The sequence below is a fragment of the Amia ocellicauda genome, chromosome 18 (assembly GCF_036373705.1).
Source record: "Amia ocellicauda isolate fAmiCal2 chromosome 18, fAmiCal2.hap1, whole genome shotgun sequence".
NCBI lineage: Eukaryota > Metazoa > Chordata > Actinopteri > Amiiformes > Amiidae > Amia > Amia ocellicauda.
The window spans coordinates 2,165,419-2,190,283 of record NC_089867.1 but is presented as its reverse complement, the minus strand read 5'-3'; the positions used below and the strand labels follow the sequence as shown (position 1 = coordinate 2,190,283).

Below are 24,865 nucleotides of genomic sequence, written 5' to 3'. Positions count from 1 at the left end.
CAACAGTTTTTTGCTGCCACTGCACTACATTAAATAAGACATGCAGCAGTAAAATGTGGCAACCAGTGACGTCTATAGTAGTCTCATGATGAGCAGTTACTGCCAACAGCTGCACGAGTATGATACAGCAAAAGGATAGCAACTTCATAACCAATAATAGCACTTCACCCCGCCAGTGACAAATGGCTCAATTGAAAGGGATTATATTTCAGAGCTGACAAAGAAATGAAAATCAATACTTTTCCTAACTAATGTTAATCTGATATTTAAAAAACAATACATATTTAGTTAAAAATATTAACATTAAAATAATGGAGACTTGTATTGCTATGCTAATTATGATATGACTAAGCAATGAGTATAATTCATTAAACAATCTCCTTGTCTTCAGTTTTTTTCATACATTCAGAAACATTTGTCTTTTTTAATAAAAGAGCCCAAAAACATCAAGGCATCAATTCATATTATTGACCTCTTCATTTCAGTGTTCAGCTACATGAATAAAAACAAAGCCTTGATAAATTATATTTTAATTTCCATAAGTAAAACTGCAGCTTATAAACTATTCCATAAATTTCACAAAAGTATTCAATGACAGGATAAGTCTCTTGTATCCACACATTCTTTGTGTCCATTTCCTTAAATGGTGTCATACGTGCTTTTTTTTCTTTTTACCAAAATCCAATTATGTGTAGAAGGTGGGTTTAATAAAAAACAATTCCTCTGTTTTCTGAAGTGTTCCTTACCAACTAAAACCAACACTTTCCCATTTATCCCTTGGCAGTGCTCCAGGAGACTCCATCTGGGCACTGCATTGCTTATGGTCACATATCAGTCATGCTAAAGATATGTCACAGCTCGTATATCAAACAGAAATCACACACACAAGGCCATGCCATCATACCATAGGAACTGAACTCACTCCTTTCTCTGCACCTTTTTCCATTAGTGAAGCGAATTACTCCTCATTTAATGTAGCAATTTCTTGGCAAGCTCTGTAGTTATACATGTTTGCAAATACATAGGAAAATAAGAATGAAATATTACTGTATTACTTCAATTACTAGAATATCATCCTTAAAGCTTCGATTTTACATAATACTGTTATTTTGCTGTACATAACACTGCTCACTGTGACAAGCCAGACAGTACATTTTATGTACAATTCTACCTACAGATACAGTGAGGGAAAAAAGTATTTGATCCCCTGCTGATTTTGTACGTTTGCCCACTGACAAAGAAATGATCAGTCTATAATTTTAATGGTAGGTGTATTTTAACAGTGAGGGACAGGACAACAACAAAATCCAGAAAAACGCATTTCAAAAAAGTTATAAATTGATTTGCATGTTAATGAGGGAAATAAGTATTTGATCCCCTATCAATCAGCAAGATTTCTGGCTCCCAGGTGTCTTTTATACAGGTAACGAGCTGAGATTAGGAGCACTCTCTTAAAGGGAGTGCTCCTAATCTCAACTCGTTGTCTGTATAAAAGACACCTGTCCACAGAAGCAATCAATCAATCAGATTCCAAACTCTCCACCATGGCCAAGACCAAAGAGCTGTCCAAGGATGTCAGGGACAAGATTGTAGACCTACACAAGGCTGGAATGGGCTACAAGACCATCGCCAAGCAGCTTGGTGAGAAGGTGACAACAGTTGGTGCGATTATTCGCAAATGGAAGAAACACAAAATAACTGTCAGTCTCCCTCGATCTGGGGCTCCATGCAAGATCTCACCTCGTGGAGTTTCAATGATCATGAGAACGGTGAGGAATCAGCCCAGAACTACACGGGAGGATCTTGTTAATGATCTCAAGGCAGCTGGGACCATAGTCACCAAGAATACAATTGGTAACACACTACGCCGTGAAGGACTGAAATCCTGCAGCGCCCGCAAGGTCCCCCTGCTCAAGAAAGCACATGTACAGGCCCGTCTGAAGTTTGCCAATGAACATCTGAATGATACAGAGGAGAACTGGGTGAAAGTGTTGTGGTCAGATGAGACCAAAATCGAGCTCTTTGGCATCAACTCAACTCGCCGTGTTTGGAGGAGGAGGAATGCTGCCTATGACCCCAAGAACACCATCCCCACCGGTGTTTTTCTGCTAAGGGGACAGGACAACTGCACCGCATCAAAGGGACGATGGACGGGGCCATGTACCGTCAAATCTTGGGTGAGAACTTCCTTCCCTCAGCCAGGGCATTGAAAATGGGTCTTGGATGGGTATTCCAGCATGACAATGAATCAAAACACACAGCCAAGGCAACAAAGGAGTGGCTCAAGAAGAAGCACATTAAGGTCCTGGAGTGGCCTAGCCAGTCTCCAGACCTTAATCCCATAGAAAATCTGTGGAGGGAGCTGAAGGTTCGAGTTCAGCCTCGAAACCTTAATGACTTGGAGAGGATCTGCAAAGAGGAGTGGGACAAAATCCCTCCTGAGATGTGTGCAAACCTGGTGGCCAACTACAAGAAACGTCTGACCTCTGTGATTGCCAACAAGGGTTTTGCCACCAAGTACTAAGTGGAAGGGGTCAAATACTTATTTCTCTCATTAACATGCAAATCAATGTATAACTTTTTTGAAATGCGTTTTTCTACATTTTTGTGTCTCTCACTGTTAAAATATACCTACCATTAAAATTATAGACTGATCATTTCTTTGTCAGTGGGCAAAAATCAGCAGGGGATCAAATACTTTTTTCCCCTCACTGTACTTGAGGAATTTTCTGGAAGCATTTAAAAGGAAGCACAATCTCACATCTTTTATAATGAGTTGTCTGCAGACCTTTTTTCTTTAGTGGACGTTTTTGTAGCTTCAGCATTTCAACTGTACAAAGATAAAACAAAGCAACCCAATTTTGATTTTGATAAAGGACACAATACAAGACAACATCCATTCAAATTAGATGTTATCTATTAAAAATAATAAAAATAAAAGAGGTTGAGAATGAAAGTAATGAAAGTAATGAAAAGTTGAGAAGAAACCCCACAAAAATGGATGAAAATCTGATGGATGCTAAGGTCTGCTGTGCTAGAGCGGTATGATCTGTGCAACAGCGGAGTCCGACTGGCAGGTTCTTTGACTCCCAGTCACACACAGTGGGAAAGCAGTGTTCTCTGAGGTTAGCGGTTGCCTGAAGTAGTGGTGGGCAGGGGTTGACGGGTTCTCTGCTGCCAACCACACAGCTGGCTGCTGTTTTGGAGAAAAAGTGTGGGTTTTGGACACCCACTGTGACTCTAACCCTGCTGTGCCTTGTGCTACTCTACTTGGCCCAGTAGCAAAGAATAGGAAAGATGTCACCTCATAGTCACTGTTTCATATCTCACGCCTTATTCTACTCCAGGTTAATCAGGCAAAGGCACAAATAATTCAGGCAAGTTTTAAATGGTGATTTGAAAACTGGTTTCATGCTTTCAACACAGACAAATACAAAAACACAAAATCTTGACAGTCTTCTCTATGTCAATTAATAAATTTGTTTGTACATACATACTCTAATACTCCAGTGCATTATATGTTATTTGCTATAACTGTAACTTATATTGTACTGTGAGGTTGGCCTGGGCTGCCCTGCACCTCACCATGGAGGGAACATACCAACAGAAGAACTAACTCGCTGTCCCCACCTGCCTGGTTCCCATTTTTTTAAATGTAATCCTAGCAAAGGCTGTACTGCAAACAGTACTTAAAACACTTATAGAGTTAAAGGGCAGTCACATTTGAAGTTTAAACACATATTGGAAGAAAAATACATTTTTAAACTTCTTTTGAGGTCTTGCTTTCTCCACATCAGAAATGTGAAATAAAATAAAATATTGGTCTGCTGTTTTTAAATAACATTTACAGTTTTATACATGGGGCCCAAAATCTATTCTGCTTTCTGTGATGATGTAAAATATATTAATAGTAAGTTTGCATCACAGTTTAACAATGATCAATATCTCCATGACTAGTGCCAGTGTGATACAATTTTCAACTTAAGTCAGGAGATTGGAAAGCATTTGAAACAAACACATTCATTTAAAAAAATAAAATAAAATGAAACATTGCCTTTGAGGAATGGTGTAACATTCACGCTATTGTGCCAATGGTTTTGTTTGTATCAGATACATGTATAAATAAAAATGGAAATTACAAAAATGTTATATTTTTGAAGTTTCCCTTTTAAATGCTCACTGTCTCCACACCAGTGAAGGAAAATATATTTTATACCTACAGACCACTCTGATCTTGTCGTTTACCTCAATTCACTGTGATGAGAGCATAAATTCTATATTGTGACGTTTGTAAGGCTATAAATATGTAGAATATTGTATGTTAGTGTATGCAAAACCATGTAATTTGCCTTGGATATATGTGTCTGCTAAACAATAATAATAAATTAATACAAATAATACATATATTTATTTTTACTGGAGCAGGTGACTTTATGTACATCATAATAATACAAATAATTTAATGTGTAATAATAATTATTTGGGTCCTCTGAAATTTAAAGTAAAAAAAAAAAAAAGTATAAAAACAAAACCAAGGACACATACAGAAGCTACCTAACTGAAAGTTAAAATAAAATAAGTGACCACACCGCAAAAACACACAACCATACAACCTGATGACCTGGTCATAGTGTGAAAACACAACCTAGATTGATGCATCGTTTGCGTTTCCCTGCTGACTATTTGTTGTTCTTGGTAGTGAGTATGAACCGAACCGGCGCCCTGCTAGAACCAATAACCCAGTAAACACAATGGAAGGAAACTGTCAAAACGGGGAAATGATCGAAATTTTACAAACATGTCCAGAATATCAGTCCGTATCTCCTCTGTCAAATTCACATGCTTTCTGTATCATGTCAATCCCAAGAATACAGCGCTCTAACACATTCTCTGTTTTGTGTGTAAAAAGGTACATGCCTCCATTTTGCAGACATTCAAAGCCTGTGTGAATGGGGGTGCAACAGGAAAAAAGCAGGCAAATGTATTAATCAAACCTGGAATGATTTTTATAATTTATAATTAAAATAACTTTATGTGACCAATTTACTTCTGTGTTAATAGTGATTTTTTTTATTTCAAACTTAAATAAACATATAATTCAAATAACCACTGCAACAGAATACTTTTATAAGGGAGTTTTGCAAATAAGCAGTGACAATCTGTTGAGCTCTGGATCTAACTTTTAAAACTTGAAGGAATTTTTATCTTTCAACAAGTTTTCAAAGAAACAGATGTTAAAATTATTGTTTATTTACATTTCATTAAGTCCCAGTCTCATCTCTGTTTTCACGTTTTCTAATCAACCAGTCGTTAAAAATAACAAGTTCAAACATATTACAAATAATAATTGTTACATTCTAACTTGCGTGTTCTTCTGCGTCTTTTTACCATAGTCCAGAAATGAAAACATATTGTGTCATTTTTCAGCTTAGCTGTAAACCACTTAAAAGCATGTCAATACCTTTAGATAAAGCCATGGCAATTTTTTTTAAGAAAGTTACAATCACAGAAAATAATGAAATAAGTGTTCTTATTTGAAGGACACTGGGCATGTGTGTTATCAGCTAACACCAATATGAAACACCTTCTCCTATTGTATGCATAGCCTTACAAAGCAAGTGAAGAGAAACAGCATATCAAAGCCTTTTGAGTACATTCTTCATAAATTAATATTGAAGACAGATTATTTACATTCAATTAAGTTAAATGTTGTCTGGCTCAGGGTGGGGAACCAGTGTTTAAGGCCCTCCTGTTCTTAAAATATCAATCAACCTCTAAAAAGTCAAAACAGGTTACAACTTGATATACTGTTAAAAAGCACCAACAAACATAACATGTATTTGAATACGTTTCCATCATCTACTCCCCTATTGTAAAAACTGTGTGTACTCTTGTATAGCTCTATGAGGATGCCAGCTGTTGTGCCATTATGATATTATCTGGCAACACAGGATCCAAAGATATTCAGCATCAATTCCGGCTCCAGATCTGTTCCCTAAATGGAGAACCATCAACCGACGCCATGAAACAGCAGAAGATTTTAACTGGTCTCAGCAGTTAGTACTTTAAATCTTTTGACGATCAGAAAGAGGTCAATCGTGGGGGACAAAAATAAAAAATAATTTTACCTTTTAATATAAGCACACGTGGAAAAGATACCAATCCTTATTGCCATTTCCCCTCTCTGCCTTTCTTTCTTTTCTTTTTTTTTTAACCTGGTTGAGACCAGATGTGCAAATGTTACAGAATGTTGCTATTCTAGTATGTTCCAAGGCAAAACGGCAAAATGAGAGGAATATTTGACTTCACTTCACAAGAGACCTATTTAATAATTTGGCGGTCGTGTAAGTAAAGGTAGCTTGGCTGAGTTCATGTTGACGACATACAGAACAACATGATCCTAATGAGTTGGAAAATACTGGCTCTCAAGAGAATCTACCAGATGCTACCGTCATGAGAAAGCTACTGTTTTATTGAATTTAATTTTTATGAGGTAAAATGTATTATTCAACCATTAAGGAATCCTATAAGACATCAAGCATTAAACAGTTTCATAGTAAATTTTGGGAAAATGAAATGTGCACCAATGTAACATTCAGGCAGTGAGGTTTAATACCTCATACTCAGAGAGCCTGTTCTGGCCTGTTGCGGGTGTCCTAATTTAAGTCTGCTAGCAATTTCCCCCCTACCACAATGTTAAACTGCTAGAAGAGCCCAGCAGAACATAACTGAAAATGAGTATGGCTGCAGTGCATTGAAGCGCACTGTGCCCGAGACATTTTAAAAAAATACTTGACATAAAACTAGAAGGAATGGGTTTCCAGAGCTGAGTAATGACAAAAACATCAGCTACACTGCTTGATTGAATATAATATAAAATTCCCAACTGATCACTTACAAGATAAAGACAAAGAATGCTTTGACCATGATGTAATTTGAAAAATACCAGAAGCCTTAATAAAATGTAAAATCATTGCAATAATAAATAAAAATCACTAGCTTCAAAAATGGTAAAAAATTAAATAAAACTCCAATGTCATAGAAAAGGAAAAAAACAAAACGTATTTAGCAGTCCTTTTGAGACAGAACCACTGAATGACAGGAATGTGGGTGGGGGGGGCATCACATTTTGATTCCTCTCCACCCAGAGTAAGGGTTTAAAGAATTACTTGCCAGAATTATCACACAGGTGGCTCCTATAATTGAAACAATTATTACACTCCTTCAGTGTGTTTTTCTTACAATGAGCACAATAAACTAAATTTCTCTCAGAGACGTCATACTTTTGAAGAAATATATTGTCTATGTTATGTCCAGGAGATGCCAGCTGATCTAGAGTGTGAAGAGCCCTTGGAGTTTGTGGTCAACCATTATCATTCAAAGTATATTCAAGAATGCATGTAAAAGAGCGCATTAAATTAAAAAGAAGCAATGGAAAACGTTACCTGATGCTTTGTAAACCTCACTCAGCAAGGCTTCATTCACCCCAGGAGATGCTCCATTTCCCATGTTGTGAGTCCAGCTCTGGCAAATCGCTTGCAGTAGAAGTGTTTGGGCTCTAGTGGCTTGTATCGTGAAGTTTGGAAGTTCAAAAATACACTCTGTTATGGGAACAAAGGGCCTCTTCGTCCTGAAGCAAAAGAAAAGCAGAACAAAGCTGGATTTAGCTGAATATCAACAGCAAGTGATTATGACCACATAGGTTGCACATAGGCTCCATAATAAAAAAATAGACAACAAAGGCCATTGAAATGTTCTGTGTAGTAATGGAGACTAAAGGAAAAAGAGAAAAACCCAAAACTATAGGGAAAAGTGCCTCTAGGTGGATAATTTTTAACTGATATGACTTTACCTGAATTCAGAATAAATCTATTGCCATTTTAAATACAAATCTGGACATTTCAAAGTTTAGCATAATGTTCCAATTTCGCATTTACTGTGCAATGTAATATCATATCCAAAGTTAAAGTTAAAATAAGTTAAATATCACTGATTTCACAAAGAATTAGTGAGAGATGTTCACTGAAGGAAGAAACTAAATATGGTGTTATAGTTGTATTTTAAAATGGGCCAAGAAGCATTACACAGTGAAGAGAGACATTTGAATGAGCAAAATAGACAAAGATGTGTGAGTAAAAACCAAAGTCAATACTGTTTTGTAAGAGACGCTTTGTAAATACTGTAAGGGGTTGAGTTTGAAATCGAAGGGATTTAAACAAAAAATGCTATCGACAATTCTGAATTCTGGCATTAATTATGTGGAAATTAAGTGCCTGCGAAAATTGGTGAACAAAACAAGGCCGGAATCCTTCTCTCTGCAGATGAGCTATGACAGAGGGGGCTGGAATGTGATCACCCACACACTGCCCATCAATGTGTAAAGGACCACCACACATCCAATAATCCCTCTTCCAGTTCCCGGCCGTACACAAGTGTTACTCAACAGCATAAACCAAACATCTTCCCACTTAAGTTGTGTTCAAATACAGTTTGTTCCATTTCATACTGAACAAGAATTACCAATGTTAAACAAGGTAACGCTGCTTCTTGTAAGTCTGGATTCTTTGGGAGACAACTGCTTGGAGAGACACAGAACAATCAATCATGGTACTCCAAGTTGATAAAAATCAAAATCTCTCATTCTGTAAACAAATGTGTCAGCCTCTTGCTGGAAAAAACTGGAACACATCAACACTTCCCACAGTCTTTAATTTAAGAACAAATTGGTCAGAGTGCCAGCTTGAGTCAGACCCCACACAGCAAATGTTTGTCAAATAATTAACTGTCATGGCACAAGCGACAATTCTGAAATAGGAAAAACACTTAGGTATTCAAGAATTAAGAATTAAAATATTAAATTAAATTATAATTAAATATGCAGCAGTGCTGTTCCTGATTAAGTGCAGTTATTTTAAGAGTGGTTTTAAAACTTACTCTAGAACTATGAATTTAATAACTGCACAATTTTATTAACACTATACCTACCATACATCTTATTGTCTTAGGAATCCTTGCATTGCACTGAAAGCAGTAGGTTTATTTAAAACAATGTGGTTGAAACTGACAATTTGCAAACATTCAAAAATACATTGGATAGGATCTTTGGATCACTTAGTTATTAATGGACACCAAACGAGCATGATGGGTTGAATGGCCTCCTCTCGTTTGTAAACTTTATGTTCTTATGTTTTCAGAGAAGCACTTTCCCTTAATATGGTGTTTATAAAAAGCAAAGTAAGCATTTAAATACTCAACATCCAAAGAAATATTAAAAGTGTTAAACAATGTTTAAAGGTTGAACAGTTTCAAAGCTTTTTAACCTGTTTACAAGAATTGATGCTGGACCTATGAGGCAAAATTATTTTACAAAATAGTGATTCATGGAGAGAAGACATTTCCATTTCTAAATTAAGTCCCTTTGAAGTATGAACCAGCATAAGCACCAACTAGTGTAGGAATAGGAAAGTCAGCAAGGGTTTGTTAAAACAAATAAATAAAACATAAAAATGTGTGTCATTGGCTGTGGAGTTCAAGCACTATTTAAGACCTCATGCAATTTAAATATCTGGTTTTATGAATTAAAAGCTTATGGTTCCCTTTAAAAAAATGCAGCAGTGTGTTCAAGTTTGTGAATACCACTGACAACTAAAACTGTAGACTCAATATATCACCATCAGCTTGTATCGACCCACTTCTGGATGAAGGCCTACCCAAGATGTTTCCACTTGCTTCTATCAACAGCTTCTTTAGATCCAAGATGTGTATATAATGTGTGTGTGTGTATGTTTATATTCTGTGCAATTATTATTATTATTGATTTTTGTATTACATATCTATATGCATAAAAAGGCAGACAAAATAAGGACAACATATTCCATATGCACAGCAAATGTGTTTTAAAGGCAAGTAAATGAGCTGGCAAATGATTAAAGTTTTCTTAATTATGCAACAACTTATACTGTTCAAGAGAGCCTGTGTACGCACGTGGCTGTCTATATTTATGCACCTGTATAACACTCTTGCATTTCTGAACTGAAATACTAACTAGCACTGTTTAGTAATCTAGAATACAATAATTTGAAAACATGAAAAAACACACTATTCTTGACAAGCTACACAACTTTTTTGGCTCCATTAGTTTAAAACAAGTCTTTGACACAACACGTTTCTTCTCTATCCTAAATCTCTAAGAGGACACCTGTGGGCAAACATCATGAATCATTAATTAAATAATCTAGATCAAAGCTGTATAGCTTCATAAACATGGCTATTTCTTCACTAAGTGGAAGCTAAGGGGGTTTACAACACATCTGAACACTGAAAGCCAAGTCTTGTTTTTTACAGAGCGATTTGTTTTCCACTTCCAGACTACACTCCTTGGCAAGAAAGAACACATCTTGATGGACGGCCTGTTCCCTTCCTATTTTTAACTTTATTTCCGTTCATGTAAGATTTCCCTTATTAATCAGCTACATGACTTTCTGTGAATCTAAAAACTGCAAACAGCAAGGTATGGGCCTTATTATTTTTAGCACTAGTTATGTTACCATTCATTTAGGGAGCACAGGTGCTATTCAGTCTGAAATTAAATAAGCAGCATTTTGGAGTAACTGGCTCCAGTTAAATCTGCCATTCATGTCTTCGAGCTGCAATCAGGGGAGGTGATGCTGAGCTTGCCAGCAATGGCAATTTTGTCTCCTTTTTAACAACCTGTAACTTAAGAATAATTAGGAAAGAAGTAGTTACTGCTACTAAAGCCTCTGCACACTAAACATCTGTGAAACTGCACAGGGGGAAAAAGACTGAAAACTAGCAGGTCATACATTAATCTCTGGGGGAAAATAATTCCTAACATAACCAGCAGAACAAGAGTCTCATTAAAAACGCAGCTTGGAAATGCTCCAGTGCAAACGCAGGAAAAGGGAGAACTGGCAGGTCGCTGCTTTGTACTTCTGTGGACAAAAATAAATGTGTCTTAATTAAAGGGTGCTTAAACATATAATGCACTGGTTAGAGTGTAAAACTGGTGGAAAAACTGGCAGTAGGGTTGGCTGAAAACAGATTTCTTCAATCAGATTTCCTCCAACTAGTGCACACACCTTTTTTTTTTTTTTTACCACTTTGTCTTGATAAAATGATGCTTCAGTCTCTGTACACACTGGCACTGGAGCAGATGGGGATTGAAAACCAAGTTAACTTATGTTTGGAGCTGGCAACGTGCAGGCTGCGGGAACAGCCGCTCATTCTCTTAAAATCAACACCTTGCCATGATTGAAAGAATATCGCAGGGAGCAGCTGGCCCTAATGGTTTAGATAGAGTCCCAGAATGCAAGGCTGGAACCTGCAGGCTGTTTCCAAAATTTTCATTTTCATTATTACTCATATCCTGTACAGTACAAAATTATTTGGTAATTTATTCCAAAATAACAAGTCATAATCGGCGACAAGAGCACACTGGGGCAAGGTTATTGCCATTTGCTTTACAGACCTTTGAAAGTCACAGGTGTTCCAGTAAAAATGGATAAATAAAGCAGTGCCAGCTATTACTGCACACTAAACTTCATGAAATACACAGTGACAAATTCCACTGCAGTTTTAAACCTGTACCCGGAGGGTAAATTCTGATCAAATAGGTCCTGTTTTGGTCCTTAATAAAGTATATATTTCTGTAATCTTCTTGATAAATCCTGTGGCCAAAAATAGCATCTCTGTAGTATATAAATGTAATGCATGTTAAAGCATTAATTCTAATTTTCATAATTTTGCTTTCTTTTATGAGTGGAAAAAAACATTTCTATACGAACAGATTTGATACAAATACAATATAACAAACAACATTGTTGGTGTTTCTAACAAACCAGTTATTTTTTCTGGATATTTGTATTTATCGAAGGATATTCAATAATTCAAATTATAAATGCAGATTTTATAGTATTCATTTTGTTTCCACAGTGGACTGGTTGTCGGATATGAGGAGAAAGTTAAATACAACCCAAGCTATTAACAATTTCACAGATCCTTCAGTTACATAGCCAGGTTCACTGACCTCCTTACAAACAATGACTTTCAAGTTATTTGCTGTTTGCCAGTTGCTGTAAGTAGTAGCAAAGACTATTCATATAAATGTATCTCCTACAACAAATGGTCAGATGTATTTGCCAATTTATACAAAATGTTGAGCTTTACACCAGTGTACTTTTTATTTTTTCCCTTTTTTAAAATACAGAAACTAAGCACTACATTATTAACTGTAAATTTTATGTGCCTTAGCACTTAACACTAATTTGCCAAAAACAGACTGTTCCTTACATTTCAGCACAGAAATATAACTACAGGAAACACTTAAAAAAACATAGCTGCTGGAGATGTTGGCACAAGAAAGAGCTTAAAAGAAAAATAGAATAAAACAGAATTTGTACATGTTAATATTTCAAAACGAGAAGTCACAAACAAAGTCTGAGTGTCTGCACTGTTGTATGTTTTGCAGTGGAACCCCCTGTATTTGCTTTGGCAAAACGGGTGTAACCTTGTCATGCCAATAAAGCTCTTTTTGAATTTGAACTTTGTCAATTCAACATCTGCAAAACGGTTGAAATATCTGTTAAGGGGAAGAGCTTTTTTCTTCATTCACCTCACAAGATTTTTTTTTCCTTCAAATAACTCATTTAATAAATTATGCTTTATAATTAGATTTTATTCTTTTAAAAAGGCTTTGCATACAGATTATCTTCAGGAGAGGAAAAAGGGCCTGGATGACAGCATATCATTTCCTGACCATGGAATTGACAGTGCAGTCTGCGTGTTTCTCAATCACCTGCAAATCAATATCTTGATTGTCCAAAGACACCAATTTCATGAGAAGTGTTATCAACTCTCAAGAAGTTCAATACATTATTTGAACTAGTTATTGAGCTAGTTAGCAAAAACACAGAAAAGGGTTATAAAAAAAATAAAAACCTGGATACATAATGTTTTAGATTCTAAATTTAAACAGATTAATCATAAGTACCACAGTGGAACTTTTTATGCAAAACCATTTTTGGGGGGTCTTACGATTGAGAAGTTATAATTTAGATCACTTGAGCTGACATTAAATGATTCGGCAGGTCTGAGAGGGCACTTTGGCTTACTTTTATAGAGATGTTTGTCAAATTTGGTGTTTTACCCCATTTTACGTAGTGATATTTTTATTAAATAGGTCATTCTTTTATGCCATTCCAACTCAAACATGCACTTTCATACTGTACGAGTTCGGTTCTGTATTGTTTTTTTCATGGCAGCAACTTAATCACTACAAAGCAAGGCTGCCAGTGTATGTACAGCCCATTTACTTTGATGTTTCCTATGGATAAAAATCCTAAGATCTCTGTACAGGAAGCCTGAGCCCCTTGTTAAATGAGAAACATCAACAAAAGAGGACTAACAGGTGTACAGAGATATTAATGTGAAACACACTCATATCTGTTTAAGCCTTCCACTTCAAGACATCAGCAGTCAACTCACACAGCAACCGGGACTGACCAGAACACATCCATCTACTATAACGGAATGTTTTCCAGGATCAAAACTAAAACACATATTTGACACATTTTATGCCTCAACTCTGAATGGATTCCCCTGTGCTTTAGGGTCATTTGGGTGTTTTGGAGGAGCATTAAGTATCTTTACAAACATATGCTTTTGAAAATATATAATTCCAAAGGCATATATGTGCAATTGTTTATCCAACCTGAATTTACAAACTAGTAACAACTTACCCATATAAAAGTGATATGCTAAAGCTGGTACTACACTAGGCTGTAAGGATTCAATGTTGCATGTGACAATAGTTCTTCTTCAGTACAGATAAAAGTTTGTGAATGATATTTGATGAATACATGTTCTTAGATGGTGGCTTTTCCATTGTCTTGCAAACTAATTTAAATATTCTAGTTCTGAAGACATGGCATGAGACCTTCAGAAGGGAAATATCCATCACCAGCCAAAAACATAGGATAATTTCCTACACCTCCACTGATCCATAACATCACCTATAGAATAAAGTCCAGTTCCAGATGTAGGTGGACAACCTCACAAAAACATTTTATCACCTGTAAGATTTACAGGTAAGCGGGTGTACTATTCTGCATTATGTTTTAACGTCTGAGAACATAATTGAACCTTATTCTAATAGGTTACAGACTTAATACTGTTAAAAACAATTTCCACTTCTTAATTTGGGGATTTATGGAAACCTTCTTAAACCTGCAATTTTGTTTGCCGCGTTAAAACTAATTAAATACCATTACACTGTTTTAAGGTCTCTATATGTCATACAGGGATAAAGATTTGAATAATGAGATTTACACTATTCTTTAGATATGTAGTATAAAATGCATAGCCATGTTGGGACAAATTATGATTCCCTTTTTTAATATAGCCAGAGGTGTTAATCAAATTAATCAGTCATACTTTATATCACCTTATAGTAGGGAAAACAGTTTTTTGTTTTCTCTCTCTCAGAATGTATCAAAGATCATGGATAAGTATCACAAACTTTTCATTAATTATACTGCCAAGCCTGTAAATTTAGTATTGTGCTAGTTTCATTGCTGTTAAAGACCAAGTGATCACGTACATCTGTAAAACAATCCATTATAAATAATTTCACCTAAGCCGTCAAAAACAAACTGACTACCTATAGTTCATAAAAACCTCTACATGTTAAATTATGGCCTGCTACACAAAACCTCCATTAGTTAGTTAAACATAACAGCATATGTAGCTGTCAAATGCTTTACCATGGGAAACATTAAGTAAGTGTGTAAGGCTCTGAACAATGCAGGTGGCACTTTTTAAAAGACACTCATTTTAACTGGAATAACAGGTTTAACAGCCAGACCAATTCAGACTCACTGCAGGACTTCTATGAAGTTCACAGTCCGTATGCTGACTTTCATTAAATGTAAGTAGTGCTTGATACAGTTCAGCTGTAGTTTTATTCACTGCAAGCTAAAGTTCATTTAACAGGATTTCTGCCTTGTGTACTGTGTACTTAATTAGAGAGGGGTTTGTTACTAGTTAGCTTAGATAATGTATTGCTTTCAAGGTAAACTTTGGGATGTTTTGAATCTCATAATGTTGACAGCAAGTGGCTAGCTAGCTCTGCAATGTAATAGTGAATGCTGACATCTGAGAACTCTGGAATTGTATTATTTTATTTTTTATTTGTTCTGTATTGCTTGATAAGAAGTCCTAACAAACTGGGAGAATTAAGCCATTTATATCTGCTTGATTTCCACTGCTTTGATTTGTATTGCATCTTAAAAGCCCCTGCACAAACTATTTCTGTGCAATATCAGGCACTGTTTCAGGCACTAACTAAAATAAGGTGGATTTAGCCTAAGCCTTACTACACTGGAATAACAACATATTTTCCTAAATCACACAAAATGTTTCATGAATAAGAATGTCTAATTTCAGGAAGGAACAAGTTATGCTTAGCTTGATACTAAATGGTTGTTATTGAAGAGAGGCAAGGCAATCACTAGGAAAGTTAATATTATATTATTATTATATTTCTTTAAATTTAACTGGGACCAAACATGTTTCCGTTTTGAGACGGAACATTGTAATCTGTCTACATCACGGGCAAATAACACATTTTAAGGGACAGGAGTTATATAGGTGTCCTGCACATTGACATGTGTCATTCCAATAAATCCATTCAATAACATCAAATAAACAGTCTAATGCAGTGAGCCCAGAGAGACAGAACTCTAAACAAGTGATTTCTGCCGAGCCTCCCCATACGTAATACTTGTATATTTGCAGAATGTCTGTATACTTGTATAGTATATTATAAATATATTAACAATATATCAGTATGTTAAAAATATATATTGTAAATACGATTATACAATTTAATACAATCCATATGGGTCTTTGTTAAGGATTGCTATATTATAGCAACCTATAGAAACAAACAACTTTCTGTCATTATGCCATGGAAATGTATACATATATATGAATATATAACAGCCTATATGTATTTCATTAAAATATTTTGTAACATATAAGAACGGATATTCACATATGCAGTGATTTGAATTGCAAAAAGCCACACAAAAAGCAGTTATGGGGGTTCTAGTATTAAACTGTTTTTAATGTTATTGTCTGCTTGTTTTATCTGACCTATTTATTAAATGTATTCTTTTGTGTGAATAAACTTTTTGAATTACACGTCAACATTCTTCCTTTAACCGAAGGGGACTTGCGTGGGGTAGTTTCAGTATTTGTTATATAGGATACTCTATTTCCCTTATATAGGCTACAACATCGATGTGCCAAAATAAATTAAATACTAAATAAATAAACAGAATATGAATACGTACATATAAATATTTATTTAATTTTGGCACAAATTACCCTCCATATTTATTTACTGAATCGATTATGTACTTTCAAAAACCGACAACTGCCTGTCTAAAAGTCCATGTGTAATTTGTAACTGAATATGTAAACTGCTGATGAATATGCAAATTGGTTATTAAATGTTTGTGATGAAGGGTCACCAGTGACGAAAAATGAATGACGAAAAGACGGGATCCCATATATATATGGGGATGTTCACTGTGTGAATTCTTTATTGTCACAGAGAAAGTGCAGTAAAGAACACACATAGAGTATACACAGATTAAGGACATCTAATTAATGTATTATTTTATGTCAAAAAGGCAAACATTCTTTTACAATAGACTTGTCTGATTGCTGGTCTGTAAAATTAGGTTAAAGAGAGCTTTGAACATTTCTTGGGAGAGTAACATACGTGTACATAGTCCTTCCAGACGCACAACATATCACCTTACACATCCATCTGCTCATTCAGAATGGAACTCCACCAGGTACAAAAAAACCTAGCCAGGGGAATCAAGTAAAACATATATATTTATTTTCAATCTGCTCTCCTTTCATGTATTTATTAATCATAAGTATAGGGAATAAATAAAAAGTGCAAAGTGCATTTTCTAATTTCACAATTAGTAATGGAACATATGAGACTGAATCGTTTGAATTTGCATCACAAAGCAACCATGACTGGCAGTATGACATGAGAAACATTTTCTAAAAATGTTATTTTCTTTCCTAGATCATTTTAATCCAGTTAAAAACTGCTATTTAAGTTAAAGAGAACACAACATCTTTGAAGAAGTTACATCACTTTTGAAAGCTTCCCAAAACAAACACAAATAAATTAAATTAAATGCTACCACCTGGTGGTGTTTCAATTCATCCAGAAAGCAGTTGTCACTTCAGCCAGACCTTGCTTTCAGGTTCAGATCAGGCTGAAGGCTGTACTGTCAAATCAATGCATCATCATTGTTCAAACAATAAACTGTCAAGTCAAATTAATGAGTGCTTCAGAAATCACTTGCCTAGAGTGCAAATAACTTGGTAAATATAAAGAAATTCAGTGTAGAGATAAAATATGAAAAACCGAAACAATAAGTTCTTGCATTGTAACCTTTAAAAATAACAGAAGCTGATTATTATCTGAAGGGGATTAACTTCTCTAAGAAGTGCTTCAAAGCTGTCAAGAGTTGGAAACCAGGCTTTATGGCTCAAATAAGAAAGAAAGAGGGGAGAACTAAATTGTTACCCAAGAAAACACCTTTGAGGTTGTGACAGTGTGTCTACTAAAAATATCTCATTGCATTCCTTGGAAAAGGTAAGCACATTTTCATCAAACTGTGTAATGCAAGAAGAGCTCTTCAGAGCAGCACCATATATTAAAAAAAACATTCAAAGCCTAGAGCAAATTTTAATAGTGACTGGAATCTTATTCACCTGAAGATTCTGACTGGAATCGGATGTTTGAACATGTATTTTCCCATTTTAAAGATATTTCCAAGAACTACACAAAAATATGTTGCACAGAGGACAGTTTTCAGTTGTGAAAGACTGGATAACAGAAGTTGTGAGACTAACATGCTGATGCAGTAAGGGAAGATCTATGTTTTGAATGAGAGAAAGAGATGACGGGAACCATTCACAAATACTGCTCTAACATCCACATCATATCCAAACTTCAATTGATTACATTCAGTTACCATGTAAACATTTTCTAGTTCTGCTTTTCTGGTATTGCAAGGTAAGCATGCTGGCAGCTTTGTATTCAGAAGGGTGTGCGCACATGACACGAGCTACCAGATGTTGCCTCAAGGACACCCAGTTGGAGAATGAGATGCTTTCATCTCCAAGGATTGTCCTGTTTTTATTTAATCCTCCTGCCACCACTACAAGCCTCCAAATCATTACTGCTTACTAGGGAGATTGCAAATTATTAATGGTCTGCCTTCAACAGGAGAACAAAAAAACAAAAAAAAGTTTCATTTTCCCAGTGCACTACACAGTGAACTGGGCCTTAAAATGTTTCATAAGTGAATGTAGTTTTCACATTTAATAGTTCTTAAGGTAGGTTCTCTCAAATGTAACTAAATACCTGTTTAAACTTTTGATTAGGTATTCTACACTGCTTTGGTAAGGAGGCTGTAAAATCAAGTCCACTCCCACTACAATCCCTGAACTTAAAGTATTTTTAAGTAATTTGTTTGTCACTGAAAAATCTTCTTTAAAGAAAGATACATTACTAGTATGTCTGTAGAAATATTCTTCACATACTATTATGTGGTATGGTGTCATATGTACAGTGCTCATAGTATATTTGGAAATAAATACAACGGACAGTAAACAGAGCCTGACACTTACCAATACACAGGATGCCTGAGAAGTTTGGCATAAAGAGCAGTGCTGAAGGAGGGCACAATGGGAAAGAGGGGCAAAAATGATCCATCGCTACCCAAGCAGGTCAGCCCAGCCTGAAAACCAAACACCTGCAACAGAGTAGAGGAGATCACTGTGTGGGGGAAGACTGTATTAATAAACACAGGATGAAACATGTCAGCTCACATTTTCTTTACAGTGGCAGTACACTAAACATTTGCCAGCACCTCAGCCCACCACCCACCACTTATCTGTCTTCTCCACTGAGTACAACTGACATTGTGGTCTCCAAAGGCATGGCATAAACACTGCTGCTGCAGGCAAGAACAAAAACCCACAAATCTGTGCCACCTCACTGCACATGGCCATAATACATTACACCTATCATGGCCTAGTCAAAAATATTTTTCGACTTAAAACGATATTAACTTTGATATTATTTTTTGATAAATTGATAAATCACAATGTGTAAAATATTCACACCTTGATATGCAATGTTAATTGAGGATTTGTTTAAATTAATACAGTAATATCAGAACTTGCTGAACACTGATTCAGCCCGAATTAAACTGAAGATACCAGCTGATGTATATGTCTGTGTCTTTGATAGACAATGATTGCCAGTGTAAACAGTTTAAAGAACATTATAATGAGATGAGATAACCAACTACATACTTACATTGTATATAATATTTTTGTGTGTATTTATGTACACTGTATATATATATATGCACATATGGACATAATATGTATTAATATGTATAATACAGTATGTGGATGTGGTCGGTCAGGTCATCTATATTTAAAAATCACTTTACATAACAAACTGTTCAATCAAAACATTTTCAACTCACTGATGTTTCACCATTGTGCACATTCCTCTTGGTTATAATTAAATTATCTGTACTCACATTATACATTATGTGGATATATTATATGTGTTTATATATACATACATTAATACTTAACATGCAGACCCAAGCCATATTTAGTATGCAGTATTAGATAAGGACTCACTCCAGCTGTGAAAACAACCACTGTGTGTCCAGCTGTTGAGTGTATCAAGGAAGTGAAAGCAAGCTGAGTCCAGTCATTCTTACCATAATATATATATATATATATATATATATATATATATATATATATATATATATATACACACACACACACACACACATAGATTCAGGACCTGTTCACTCTTAAGTAAATATAAAATCTCAGGTTAATTAAAACATTTCAATAATGCACAAAAACTCCTCATTTAGATGATGTCTTGAGAAGATTAAATTGCTCTGATGAAATATTTTCCTTTACTTACACTGCCAAAACAGACCCACATAGCACAAGCTCACTTATTGAAGTGAATAGTTATCAATACATTAAACAAATAAGTCTGTCTTTCAGAAACAGTTCATACCACAAGCTCTTTTATTACATTAATACAATTAAGAATGTTTCTATTAATACCTGAGGAAAAAGCAAAAAAGGAAAGCTGTGAATGTATCATGCATGCCATGTAGATTTAACTGCCACGTGGATGTTTATAAAATTCATATGCATGTAAGTGAAGAAAGCTTTTGGTGAGGCCTCACATTTTTATTTCTTGTAATGTGAATTAAAGTATTTCATTTTTTTACTGATCAAGTTGAAATACGTACCATGTACCATAACATGTCATATTAAGTATCATGGTAGCATTGTGATGAAGAAAAGGCTCTCAATGACACTCTAGGGGAATACTGCCTACTGCAGGTTTCTATAAGACTGACCAAAAATGTTAAAAATAAAATAATTCAGGTGCTCATTGAGTAGCTGAACACAAATGCTTGCATTGTTTTTTCTTTACAAAACTAAATCAGCTTCTCAAAAGGTTTTGAAAGACCATAGACCTTTAGCAAATCAAGGTACATTGCATCAACTTTAGTCTGGTAGGAAACAGAGACTGCACTTAATAGTTTAGTTTTGAAACTAAGGAATCCCACATACATTTTTTCTAGGTTAAGTTGTGTGTCTGTGTTTATTTTCTTTACCATCATACATTAAGAGTTGGCGTAGCTTAGTGGATTTGTGCATATCCAAGCTTTGACTTGGTGTTGAAGAATATAAGATTAAAGATTTTGCTCCAGCATATCTCTGAGGCTTTTCTTAGCTTGTTATTTGTTTAGTTAAATTCCCTTTCAGACTCATTTCCATCTTGAGCAGCCATGCTGCAGAAGAGACAGCACCCTGCAGGGAACAGGGACTAGACCACGTGTGTCCTGGGCCCTACAGACAGCTATCCATGGGCAGACACAATCGTCTTGCTACTAATTTAGACAAATCTCCACCTATTATCTGCCATTTCCCTCACAATCACGTTCATGTCCAAAAGGGAATTAGTGATAGCCACCTCATGAACCAAATAGGGCTCTGGCTGTCACAGAGCTAAATATTAACCTCAGCATGACCCTGTGATAAGGAGTGTCAATATGCCTGGTAAATACTCCAACCTTTAAAAAAAATATATATATATATATTTGTATCATTCATTTATCCTGGAATAGTTTCTAGTTTTCTTTTTCCAATATATGTAATAACTAGTGTATTTAAACACACCTAAATGCACTTTATTGATTAGTCACAACTATTTTCTGCATCAATGTTGATGGTAAAAACAAATGTAAAACATGTATAATCCTAAAATCCCTTTATACAGTTGTTGTCAAAAGGATTCATACTATCTGTCAATTCATTTAGTTTAATAAACTATACTTATCAATTATTTACTATCAAGAGTTTGCTGAACACTGTAAAGGTTCCTGTAAGGACTGGGGTAAACATTTGACTCCTACATAGAAATCAATTATTAACAATTACGGCCTCTTTCCCATTTATACTTAAAGCTATTTCTAGACATGATGGGCTTGAAAAATAAATTTAAAACAGCCTGAAGGTGAAGTAAATAAATTCATTGTAAATAACTTATCAGTGCACTGTCAACAATACAAGTACTCAGCGCTGACATTAAGTTGCAATGTAAACATCTGTCTGCTGAGGCCTGTGTTGCACTAAACAACACCATTTTCTTGTCACAAACTACAAAAGAAATTCTTTAAATATTGGAAAGGGTTTGGGCTTCAGACAATAACATTACTTCAAACCCTCTTATAACACTTCATTACAAATAGATTTATAGCAAGTATTTGTGCACTAATCCCATGCCTGCAGATTTCATCTATGACATAGGAATACACATTTTTGTTAAAATTGTGTAAATGGATTCTGGTGCTTACTTTTGTCATCTATTAATAATGCATTTGATTAAAATGAAGTATGCCAATGATCACATTGTTTTCTGTCCAAGTTAACCGAGGAGAAAAGAGGGATTGAATTGGATTGTTTGTGCTGAAAACCAAATGTTATTTTATCAGCCATTCCACATTTCTCAATGTGCTCTACTACTTCAAGTCGCAGATAAGCAGTGGTCACTGACTTGTCTCACATACTACTGGTTACTTTTGGGACTTACCTTTAAGGTTTCTCCTTGGCTTTAAATATATTCAACTAAATACAAATTCCAGTCAAAAACTATGAATAGAAAGATTAGATCTGTTAGGAGGTGGAACTGTTGGCAAGGGTTTAGGGCTCAATGGTTCAGACGGTTTAGAATTTCTCCATTATAACTTTTGTTGATTTTCTTCTAATTTGTCTCTTACACAGTGGAAATTGTCTTTGAATCCTGGATTTGAACACCTCTCGTTTAATGTTTTTTTTTTCTCTGTACCCGATTTAGAATTGTTGGCATAGCAAAAGAGCAAAATGACTATCTAAATAAATGACTAATAAATTCAGATACACTATTACACAAACTATGGTTAAGATTAAATATAAATACATAACCAAATAAGAGTATTATATACTTAAAGCTACAGAAAAATGCAGTTTAACCATCTTGAAGAAACATGCCTTAATTCCTGCAAATAGAGAGAGAAAGTCTCAGCAGGGACCTGTTCAACAAGGCTGAAGTGATGAGATACAGGATATCCACACCTTCAGGTAGCAGTGAGCATAGCAGTGGTGAAGCAGGTTGTCAGAGGGCTGGCTCAAGCTGCTCACAGTGCTGACCAGCTCGGGGGCATACATTGGCACCGAGTGCTCCAGATTCACTTTGTCCACTTGGAACCTGATGGCAGGCAGAGGCCTCACTTGCTGGAACACTGGTACATTCATAGGAGTAGTGAAGGTCTACAAGAAAAGGATGGATATATATATTATATATAATCAGCCAAGCAGTTTAACCATGTTCTTCCCACCAATTTCAAAGGCCACTCATCAAGGGGTAAGAGCTTGACTGTACTGTCGAATCCCACCTTCAAGCCCATTCACCTGCTGAACACATTGTGGAATGTTAAATGAAACCCTGGGCAGGCCCTACCCTGTCCAGACTTGGCTGAAGTCACCACCCTGCACAGAGGGGGTTGAGACCCAGTCCAAGCCCAATCTATTGATCCACAGGGGGTCCAAAATTCATAATATGCCAACATGACATTGGTAATATTCCACAGTGTCCTTGTCCTTTTACTTGGGTAGTATGAGGGTTCCCATAACTTTCTCAGATGCACAGGTTCTTATCCAGTCCTAATATCTGAAAAATCTATGGGTAATGTAGCCTAAGGTGTTTGCATAGTTAAACATGTTTAAACTGTTATTATAATGAATAAATTAATTATTAAAAACACAAAAATCAACTTTTATCAATAACAATAATAATAGTTTTTTTTATAAACTTGTCTGAAGTACTATTTCTTGAATATTTTTCTACCAAAGGAAAAAACAAAAGTATTGTTCCTCAGAGTTATACTATACTACTACTACTACTACCACCACCAAGAACAGGCTTAATGCCAATACATCTGTCCTGCTGTATCTGCAACGTTGTTACCTTCTGGCCCAGAATTACAGGCAGCAGAGAATCCAGCAGGTTGAACTCTGCCATGGGGATGGTGATGGCAATTTTGATCACAGTGACGCAAGTTAGGCGAGTGGGGATGAACTCTTCTAAAGCAACCACTTCTTCAGGACTTGGCAGCACTCTGTCGTCATCAATAGTATCTGTATCAACAACAGCGGGACTGAGCGTTAATGTTTATTAATGACCTTGGCTTTCATGTCTTGAATCCTGGTTTCATGTCTGTTTTAGGTCACAAATTAAGTTTGCTGGATTCAATTCCCACTCAAAGGTGGGCTTCAAACCTGATCTCAAAACGTGCACATAATCTGGCAACATGTAGGTATATGCATTTCATTTGGCAGAGTCTTGAGTGAACTTCGGGGAAATGTAAGGTTAGGTTTGAGGTTTCACTGCAAAACAAAGTCTTTATTCCTCATTTTTTCTGCAGTACTGCACTCGCACAAATATGTAAACAAATTATTTTAAAACAATCTACAGTATATTCGGTAATGTCAAGATTAATTTGGGTAACCAAGGTGGAATTGAAAACACAAGACAAAGATAAGATAAAACTAAAGAAGCAGGCAAACTGTAAGTAATTTGTTAGTTGGAACTCTCTGCATTAAACAGGGCAAGAACAAAACATTTCAAACACTCGGCCAATTTGGATTTAATTTCAAACATGTTACTTGGAAGCTGTTTTTCCTGGGCTCTTCAAAGAGGGAAACACTGTGCAGATCATGGTTTTATTCTACCCTTAACCTTGCTCCACTGATCACAAAAACAGTGAATTGCTTGCTGCAACTGCTTGGAAGAGAAATTTAGCTGTCATCAACATTGTTTCTTTGCAGCCGGTTTCTTTAAGACAACTTTGTGCTCTTGAATAAATCATATGCTGTTCCTAGTGTATTGCTTATTCACCTCCATCTATTACTAGAAACCATACTTGCGTAATAACAGAAACAATGGATGGGCTTTGAAGGGCCTAATTACTGTATTTAATACAGATGCTAAAATAATTGAACGGATGTTTTGGTTTCACAAGATTTTGTCTCAATTTTCTGTTTAACCAAATTTCACATGGATATATTACAAACAGCTTTCCATACACATCTGTCTAGAGTAATGTGCATCTTGGGACATCAAAGAAATAATACATGCTTCTCAATCACA

At 35.6% G+C, this 24,865-nt stretch overlaps 1 protein-coding gene across 2 annotated transcripts in view; it reads right to left on the bottom strand.

The window, feature by feature from the left end:
• The window catches only part of vps13b (vacuolar protein sorting 13 homolog B), a 353,373-nt gene that overhangs the window by 280,480 nt on the left and 48,028 nt on the right, over nt 1-24,865 (bottom strand). For both annotated transcript variants that reach the window (XM_066691052.1, XM_066691051.1), the window contains exons 14-17: nt 23,684-23,853; nt 22,792-22,986; nt 18,748-18,872; nt 7,446-7,630 (exon numbers count right to left, since the gene is read on the bottom strand). In XM_066691052.1, the coding sequence (XP_066547149.1) occupies nt 7,446-7,630; nt 18,748-18,872; nt 22,792-22,986; nt 23,684-23,853 (675 nt within the window). The remainder of the gene's footprint in view (nt 1-7,445; nt 7,631-18,747; nt 18,873-22,791; nt 22,987-23,683; nt 23,854-24,865) is intronic.